This window comes from Dipodomys spectabilis, unplaced genomic scaffold, assembly GCF_019054845.1.
Source record: "Dipodomys spectabilis isolate Male_0828 unplaced genomic scaffold, ASM1905484v1 ptg000163l, whole genome shotgun sequence".
Lineage (NCBI taxonomy): Eukaryota > Metazoa > Chordata > Mammalia > Rodentia > Heteromyidae > Dipodomys > Dipodomys spectabilis.
The window spans coordinates 5834781-5844484 of record NW_024870840.1 but is presented as its reverse complement, the minus strand read 5'-3'; the positions used below and the strand labels follow the sequence as shown (position 1 = coordinate 5844484).

At 42.0% G+C, this 9704-nt stretch overlaps 1 protein-coding gene across 1 annotated transcript; it reads left to right on the top strand.

Annotated features, from left to right (window-relative positions):
- The first annotated feature begins 216 nt into the window (after positions 1-216).
- Positions 217-3344, top strand: Btg1 (BTG anti-proliferation factor 1). Its single transcript, XM_042693074.1, has 2 exons — positions 217-726; positions 2008-3344. Exons 1-2 carry the CDS (start codon positions 579-581, stop codon positions 2373-2375), a joined length of 516 nt encoding a protein of 171 aa, XP_042549008.1. The 5' UTR covers positions 217-578; the 3' UTR covers positions 2376-3344.
- Positions 3345-9704: the final 6360 nt, after the last annotated feature.

The following is a 9704-nucleotide window of genomic DNA, read 5'->3' as shown; positions in this document are numbered from 1 at the left end:
TCGGGGGGTTTATTTGTTTACAAGCGGATTACGTCAGCTCCTCCCTCTCTTTCCCCGCTGTCGGGACCCGCCCCCTCCCTGGATCTTTTTCCCGCCCCCTCGGGCTCCGAATCTGCTGGCGTCACAATGGTGCGATCTCCGGATTGGCTGAGGTCGAGCGTCACGCTCCAGGTACGCCACTTCCTTTCCTCGGCGCTATAAAAAGTGCTGCACGGCGGCCGTACCTCTTCGCCCCTCGGAGCTGGAAATGCAACTCTCGGGATCTTCGGAGGCTACCGAGCTGGAGGCGGAGGCGGCTGGGGAGGTCCGAGCGATGTGACCAGGCCGCCGTCGCTCGTCTCTGTCTCTCTCCTGCCGCCTCCTGTCTCGAAAATAACTTTTTTTCTAAAAAAGAAAGAAAGAAAAAAAAAACTCTTTAAAGAGGGGGGAAAAAAAAGTAGCCGCCGTCCGCTCCTCTTACCCCTCTTCTTTTCCCTCCCAGCCGTCTGGTCTGTGAGGGAGCCCGGGGTGGCCGCTCCGCCGTCGGGGCCGCACCGCCGAGCCCCGGCCGCCCCGGGCCGCCCCTGCCCGCCGCCCCCATGCATCCCTTCTACACTCGGGCTGCCACCATGATAGGCGAGATCGCCGCCGCCGTGTCCTTCATCTCCAAGTTCCTCCGCACCAAGGGGCTCACGAGCGAGCGACAGCTGCAGACCTTCAGCCAGAGCCTGCAAGAGCTACTGGCAGGTAAGGAGTCGCGGTTGGACGGTGCGGGGGTCGAGGATCGAGGGCCGGCTGGACGGCGCGGGGATCGGGGATCGAGCGCCTCGGGGAGGGGAGAGCCGGCTGGACGGTGCGGGGGTCGAGGATCGAGGGCCGGCTGGACGGTGCGGGGATCGGGGATCGAGCGTCTCGAGGGGGACGGGAGGGGGAGACCCGAGTCTCAACGCCTGGGCCGAGGCCGAGCCGTCGGGGCCCCGGGAGTCTCGGGAGCACGCCCCCCCCCCCCCCCGGGAGGACTGGCCGCGCTCGGATCCCACCACGGGACTGCGCCTGGGCGGCCGCTAACGGGCGCGTCCCGACCGAGGTTTGGGGGTTGGGCGGACGGCGCACCCCCTACTCTTTTCCTCTCCAGCTGGAGATGGGGGAGACGGGAGATGAAGAGGAGGACAAAAAAAAAAACACCCAAATAAACCCCAAACCCCCAAACAGACGCACAACAAAGAAAAACTAAAGCTACCCGCGACGAAGGGAGCCGGGAGCCTGGGGTCCGAGGACCGTCGGCGGATGGGGGAACAAAGGAGCCGGGGGGTGCGGGGTGGGGGTTGGTGAGATGTCCCCTCCCCCCAAGCCCTCCCAACCGTTGCGAGGGCCGGCCGTCGGGTGTCCAGGGTGGGCACCCCGGAGGGCAGTTCGAGACCGACGTGTCGCCTCCTGGGCACCTCCCGCCCTTGGCTCGTTCGTCCTCCGATTTGTCAGCGGTTTAGGATCACAGCCCCGGCCCGGACCCGGTTTAGGATTTGTTGTTGTTGTTGTTTTCTGGCCCACCCCCCTCCCTCCGCTTTGGGGCTAACAGTCCGGCGGCGCTTCTCCCCTGCAAAGCCGTAAACCCCATTGTGTGCCGCCGGGGTGGGGTGGCGAAAGTGAACAGATTCCGGCCGGCCGGGCCGGCGGTGCCGTGCGCTCTCCGGGCCGGGCCGGATCGGGCCGCGCCGCGCGCGTCTGTCCTGTTTGGGCGGCCCCGCCGGCTGGTTCCTGGAGCGTGGTGCGGTGCGGTGCGGTGCGGTGCGGCGGCGGCGTGCGTGCTCGACCCACCGCCACCGCGCTGCCGGCGGACGCCTCCGGCCCGCCCGCGCCGGAAACCCCACCTGGGACGTTTTCTTATCTTTTTTTGGGGGGAGTCAGGGAGAGTTGGCCCTGGCGTTTTTCGCTCCTCCGAGGAGCCCGCGGGAGGGCGGAGGACGGGACGGCGGAGCTCACCGCACCGACGCTAAGCCTTGTGTCTTGTGTTGTTGTTTTCTTCTGTAGAACATTATAAACATCACTGGTTCCCAGAAAAGCCGTGCAAGGGATCAGGTTACCGTTGTATTCGCATCAACCATAAAATGGATCCTCTGATTGGACAGGCAGCCCAGCGCATTGGACTGAGCAGTCAGGAGCTGTTCAGGCTTCTTCCAAGTGAACTCACACTCTGGGTCGACCCCTACGAAGTGTCCTACAGAATCGGAGAGGATGGCTCCATCTGTGTGCTGTACGAAGCCTCACCAGCAGGAGGTAGCACTCAAAACAGCTCCAACGTGCAAATGGTAGACAGCAGAATCAGCTGTAAGGAGGAACTGCTCTTGGGCAGAACAAGCCCTTCCAAAAACTACAATATGATGACTGTATCGGGTTAAGATATAGTCTATGGATGGATCATCTTATAATGGATGGATAAATTTGATTTTTTGCTTTGGGTGGGCTCCTCTTGGGGATGGATTATGGATTTAAAACCATGTCACAGCTGTGAAGATCTGGCACAAGATAGAATGGTAAAAAAGAAAAAAAAATTTTTAAGTAACAGTGCCATAGTTTGGACAGTACCTTTCAATGATTTAATAGCCTGTGAGTCCAAGTAAAATGATCACTTTATTTGCTAGGGAGTGAAGTCCTAGGGTGGTTTCTGTTTCTCCCAGACATTATACCTAAATTTTGACATCAGTCCCTTTAAGGAAAATCTGTATTTCTAAGAACCCTTCTCTGCAGTAGATCTCGCAGAGGAATTTGCACTCTTAACACTTGAAATTGTTATCAGTAATCTTTTTGGCAGCTCAGTAGGAAAGCTCAACGTTTTAAACATGGTAGTACTGGAAATTTTATGACAAGACTTTTACCTAGCACTTAAATATGTATAAATGTACATAAAGACAAACTAGTAAGCATGACCTGGGGAAATGGTCAGACCTTGTATTGTGTTTTTGGCTTTGAAAGTAGCAAGTGACCAGAATCTGCCTTGGCAACAGGCTTTTAAAAAGATCCTTAAAAAAAAATTAAAGACACTGTCTCAACTGTGGTGTTAGCACCAGCCAGCTCTCTGTACATTTGCTAGCTTGTAGTTTTCTAAGACTGAGTAAACTTCTTATTTTTAGAAAGTGGAGGTCTGGTTTGTAACTTTCCTTGTACTTAATTGGGTAAAAGTCTTTTCCACAAACCACCATCTATTTTGTGAACTTTGTTAGTCATCTTTTATTTGGTAAATTATGAACTGGTGTAAATTTGTACAGTTCATGTATATTGATTGTGGCAAAGTTGTACAGATTTCTATATTTTGGATGAGAAATTTTTCTTCTCTCTATAATAAATTGTTTCTTATCTTGGCATTTTAATCAATCTCTTGTCATGATTGTAGAGGTTTAGCCAAAAGTATTTTTCTTAGGATCTGTAAGCTATGTGAATGTCAGTTGCACACTGGTCACACTGAAAAAAACACTTGCTGAGCAGCAGAGGTGGTCTGTGTGTAAATAGGAGTTAGAGGAAACAGGAGGAACATTTATTTTTTAAACTCTACAGTCAAAACATGGACACATTCACAGGCTTATCTCTTGAAATGTGGATAAGAGACAATAGGTAACAGCTATTAAAAAAAAAAAAAAAGCCTAACTAAAGGATTATGTACCATTGCTTCCTTGTTGAAGTGAAGATAGAAATGATCCATTCTGGCCCACTTTTGTGAAACCCCATGGATTCCATGTTCAATTAGAAAATCCGGGGGCAGGTGACCTAGAGTCTTAAAGAACAGGCTAATCACTGCAGAGATTGGTTGCTTTTTGCTTTTCATCACCCACAAGATTTACGTAAAAATCCCTTAAGCTGGAATTCAACTAAAGGTATGTTGATGAACTTTTATTCTCAAATATTCTCATTTTCAAGCTCTAGGCATATAACCTTTTGAGAACACTGTAAGATAGATGAGTTAACTCCCCTATACAAATGGCAGTTCTCTGGTTGGGGAGGAAAACAAACTGATGCTTCAATAGAAATTGAAAGTGGAAAAAATCTGACCTTCTTTACAGTTAAATAACCTGCTTTGGGCAAAGGGTAATGCATTTTAACATTCACATTGGGAATATATCATGCACTTTAAAGTCAGTAACTATTTGAAGTCATCCCCAATAAATGTGAGGACTTTTTTCTGTGTTAAGGTTTGTTTTTCTGGTTTTTGTGGACAACACAGAAACACATCAGATATTTAAAAATTCACATATAAATGATATTTCTTCATTCCATTATCCACAGGTTATTCTTAAAGGTTTGAATTACCATTTTGTGTTTTATCTTGAGAACAAGGAATTGCTATGTAGCCTGGGCTGGTCTGGACTCCTTCCTGACTAGCCTCTAGAGTGCCAGGATTACAGGCCCATGCTACCACTCAGCTGGGAGTTGAAATTCTCATAAGCATAACATATGGACAGCTTTTGCCAATTATGCTTTTTTATTTTAAAGTCCTTTCTGTAAAAAGCCTCTCAGTTTTTTACATGACTTTATGATAAAAACAACTGGTAGTATACTTCTTATAACATCGCACTCCTTTGCTAACCAACTGTATACCATCTGGTAATTCCTTTGAAGGCTTTGTACTGGTAAGGTTTTGAATACTGAATCTTGGAAAGCAAGACAAAATGAGCATGAACTTCCAGGCAGTTTAGGGGCTATATTTGATTGCCTAAAATTTTAGTTTGAAGATCTTTCACATCAAACATTTTGTACTACTTTAGAAGAACTTGGTAAGAAGTTAATTTTAACAAAGGTATTTTAGAAATCAGCTGATGGCTAGCATGCAGAGGTCTGTGGAGGTCCTGTTCATTGCATGCAAACATCCTCTGAGGCATGCAAACATCAACAGACCTAGCATCCAGCTGTTTCCTGTGACTTGAACCTTACCATCCCCCAGACAGTAAGCCAACTTTTCATTCTGCAGTACAGTAGCTGTTTGATATTTCTTGTTCACTTTTGTGGAGTGTTTTGCCTAGCTATTTGACAAAAGAAAATCATTTGAGTCTGTCTCCTATGCTATTCAGACATGCAGGTGTGTGCCAGACCTCCACATGTAGTCATTTATACCAGTTTTTTTTTTTTTTTTAACACATATGTAATATTGGTTTGATTGTAAAAGGTTTTGCACTCAGGATAGTTTATTGGAAATCCTCTTAAAAGATAATTACTTTCAAAAATTACTAGTTGCTTTTGGAAGTCAAGAGTTAGGACGGGCAATGTTTGAAGAATGGTATTAAGTTTTAAACAGATGGTTTTAAGATAATTTCCTTCCAGTGTAGGTAGTATCTTGCTCTGTAATTTTGACACAAGGGTTTTAAGTGGAGTACAATCAAAATGATTGTGGTTAATATGGAATGGGAATCATGTCCTTACATTTAGTTGAAATATTTTTGTAATGGTAAACCAGAAAGACCCACTATGACATGGACTTTCTATTACAGTTTGCACAAATGATGTTCTTGAGTCAACATAACCACATTGCAAGTAGTTTTGTTTTCTGTAGGTGTTAAGGATAGACTGGCCTTCAGATTACAAGGAAGCAATACTGAGGTTTAGGGTTTCATGGCTAGATATTCATTTCCAGGTCCCTTTTAATCTTAGTAGACTTTTCTCTTGTGTTTTCCATAACATTTCTGAGACTCTTTTGTCTTTGAATATTAGTGATGAAAAGTATTTTCTGTCCCCTTTCATGGCTACTTTAGATGATTATACTTTAGATCAGCAATGAAATTTTAAAAATATGCTTCAGATCACCTGAAACTAGATTTTTTTACATTTGAAAGTAGGCCAAAAATATAGATACTTGTTATCTCAGACTATGCAGTTGAACCTCTACATATGATTACTGTCTTGTAGCTGAACTAGTTGTTTTTATATTTGGAACTTAATAGTAATAAACACATAGTAACATCGCTTTCCCTATGGATTAACAAGCCTTCAATCATTTCCTTTTAATACATGGGGCTAAAAGAGCCAGCGAAATCTGTTATTTCTGGTTGTATCTAGAGAATATTTTTTTTTTCTGAGAACATAAGGTGCAGGGGCATCACTGAGATGTTATATTTTATATTTTTTAAGATTCTTCTCATGAAGTAAGCCTTGGATTGCATTATTGATGGCAATTGACACCATTTCATTAACTGTTTTATAGAATAACAGTTTAGGAGGTTTTTTAGTTGTTTTTTGTTGCTGTATTTTAATGAGTGTCTACATTGCCCAGTGTCCAAACAGGAAGAAAAAAAATAAGGTTCCCTTTGTAGCATTACTTGTATTTTTGAATGCTTCCTGTCATCTGATGGTTGAATCATGTTACAGGACATTTTGGAGAACCTTCTGACTTACATGAGCCTTTTCATGATGTTTCTTGGTTCAGTGCCAAAAATGCAGTTGTTCTTAGGGGGCATTCTGCATGTTTACAAGGAATACTGGTGCTGAAACATAAAGTGATTTGAATCTAGTTGAAGTTGGATATAAAGGGAAGGAGCAGGGAAAGGAAGAGATGTAGGGAATTTAGCTGAGAAGAGAGAGGGATTTCATGTTGTAGTATACAGTGATTGAGGTCTGTGTGGCAGTCTTAGCAGTGTTTGGGGATCACTGCTCAGGGATTCTGCCATTCATGAAGCTGAGGTAGTCTGTGCTCATATTTGTTTCTGTGAACAGGCGGCAGGTTCAAAGTAGAAGTGCAGGTTTATAGGCCTACCTAGAAACTGGCATTGGACAGAGGTGATTTGAGAACCATAAAGCACAATCTTAAGGGCATTTACAAGGAAAAGCAAATAGTTCATCTATCTGGAGAGCCTTTGTGTTTCAGTATTTTGTTAAGGGGAGGATATTTTTCAAGTTTTCTGTTATAAGCCGTTTGACCAGGATAGCTTCTTTCCTTGTGCCTGTAGGTTGTGAAGGACATTTTTGACCCTAATTTTGGTGGTGGAAGGATGATTATAGGCCAGATCTCTAACACCACAATAAAGAACCAATAAAAACAGTTGAGTTAGCTAGATTCCTTTATTTGGAGAACATTCTATCAAACACTATCTCAAATTAACAGTGCTTGAGGTCCTATTTACCCATATTTATCCACCAGTAAATTTACATTTATTTTTAATGATTCTCTATAGTCGGTCATCTCCAAAGTTATTTTGTGTGATTAAAAATTTTTTGCATATATTTGGGTGTTCATGGTACCTTTTATATAAGCAAACATTGGAGACACAAAATTTTATTGATGGCATGTACCATCAAAATGTTCTCTAGATTATTTCACTAGATTATTACTCAAGTAGATGAGTATTTGCTGTTCCGAGAATAACTTGTAATGATTGTGTTTGTTGTTTGGGTGATAAATCTTGAACTGAGAAGCTGTTGTAGCAATATAACAATTACATAACTTCAGTTCATCTGCATAGGTCCTTATTAGTAAAATTAAGTTAGTCTTTCACAGTTCACACATATTCAAAATTGTTTGCAAGTCAAAAGTCTGTTCCTGTATATTCAAGTCTGCGCTATAAAATAGAGATTCATTCACACTGTTTTTTAGAATGTTTTTATATTATGTTAGTCTTTTTAATATTGATAATAAAGTATGACAAGAGAACTCTATCAAACTCACAGATAGGTGATTAAATTAATTGAGTAGCTGTGGTTTAGCCAGAATACCCTGTATATCTCTTGTTCTGAGCCATCCCTAAATGTTTGGGAAAACAAGATGACAAATTGGACTTTACTTGAGATTTCTATAAGTGAGCATAAACCTAAATTGATTAGGCTTAACCATTATATCCTAAGCAAGATAGAATATAATTTCTAGTCTTTCTAGTTTATGGAAGTTTTATGTATGTAAGTCAGTAGACTTGCATCAGACTTCTGGCAAATTATACTTGAGTCTTCAGATTTTATGTATGTGTGTATATACATATATATCTATATATACATATACATATATATTCTTATTTTACCTTATAACAACTGGGTGGGGCTTACTGGAGTTAAGTACTTTTTTAATGGCTATTTTATGGTAGAAAATTAAGAAAGCTTAATTTGCCCCAAAGCAAAACAACTAGTAAATAGCTAAATGCATAATTTGAATCTAGGTCTTTCTGACCCCCAAACACAACCTTTTAACTGTAAGTATATTATGGTGCAGGATTTACTTGCCTTGTTTTACTTTTCATATTGGTGGAACTTAGATTTTAATTTCTCCTTGCTTGTTGGCCATCTTTGGTCATTTTCAGTCTTTATGCTCAAGAGACTTTTAACTGTTTACAACTAGGGGTTTGGGGTTGGTTCTCTGAGAAGCCATTGGGATTCAATGTACTCTTGGATTCAGATGAGTGATGGAACCATGGCTTCAACTGCTTGTGAATGGAGCTATTACATAGCTTGTGTCCATTATTCCATGTATAAAAATGATGATAGTAAGTTAGTTGTCAAGATCAAATAAATGAAAACATAGCAACAGATAGTACATTGAACTTTTGGAATGTGAACTCTTATGATGTCTACTCATAGATTATATATACTATATATTATATATGTATATGATATATAAGATATATAAAATCTCTATACATATAGAGAGAGCCTCTATCTATCTATCTATCTATCTATCTATCTATCTATCTATCTATCTATCTATCTATCTAATCTATCTGTCTAATTTGATCATAGTGTAATTACATTAGGAGTTTCTGGAAAAGCCCTCAAACCAATAGCTAAAATAATATAGGAAGGATAATGGATTACTCCAAAAGTCAAGATAAAAATACAGATAACCCAGGCCAGGCATTCTTATTTTACTGACTTCTGGGCCAGATCCTTTTACCTTTCAGAGTCATTTTCTTCGTATGAATGCCAGAACCCTTTGTATTCTTTGTCTCCATTGACTACCTGAGGTTGAGGGTTGGATATGGCTACCAAAAATGAGGCACAGTGTCATCCTGTACAAAGCATATTGCGTTCATTATGTGCCTTAATCCTCACAGTAACCCTTTGCTACATGGAGTCAGTGAACATTTCCCAAGCTTGCCTTTTGTTTTTGGCTATGCTTTTACAGGAGACTTTAGGACAGTGGTTTTCATATAGAGCTTAGGTAGTTATCAATGTCTTCTTCATATACAGTAGTGTGAGCACTTGTTGATTACAAAGACACAGCCTTTTGATTTTTTTTTAAAGTTACCAGGGTTTGGGTTTTTCTTGCATTGTAACCTAATGCAACATTTATCTGACTCACTAATTCATTGATTTCCCCATGTCAGTCATACATGAGTCATAGACCATCAGTTCTTCTGGTTTGAAATCAAGTTCCTTTTGCTATGTGGGATATTCTCATTGAATACTTGCTGTTGGTTTATATATCATTGCCACATGTGTATGGGGTGAAGTAGATAGGTAGCCAGCAGAACTTCAGGTTAATGCATTTTGCAAGAGTTCAGGAAACAAATGGGGCTTGATCTTTCAGGATTTTCCAGAGACTCAGAGGCAAAAGTCCCTTTGCCCCTTTCAAACATCTTGGTATCTTAAAGCTCATGAATGGACCAGAGCCTTCTTGGAGCTGTGTGCATAGGTTTATAAATTAATCAGTGAGCTTTACTGGTTAGGATAGTGATATATGACCAGTGTTGTTGGAACAGTTATGTAATACCGAAACATTAGATTCAAGAGTGTTCCCTTTAATTATTTGATTTTTTTTTTCT

Bases quoted from the DNA above. Each gene is read 5' to 3' on its own strand.
- Btg1 (XM_042693074.1), top strand. From the start codon at position 579: ATGCATCCCTTCTACACTCGGGCTGCCACCATGATAGGCGAGATCGCC. The intron at 727-2,007 runs GTAAGGAGTCGC...TTTCTTCTGTAG, and splicing joins CCTGCAAGAGCTACTGGCAG to AACATTATAAACATCACTGG.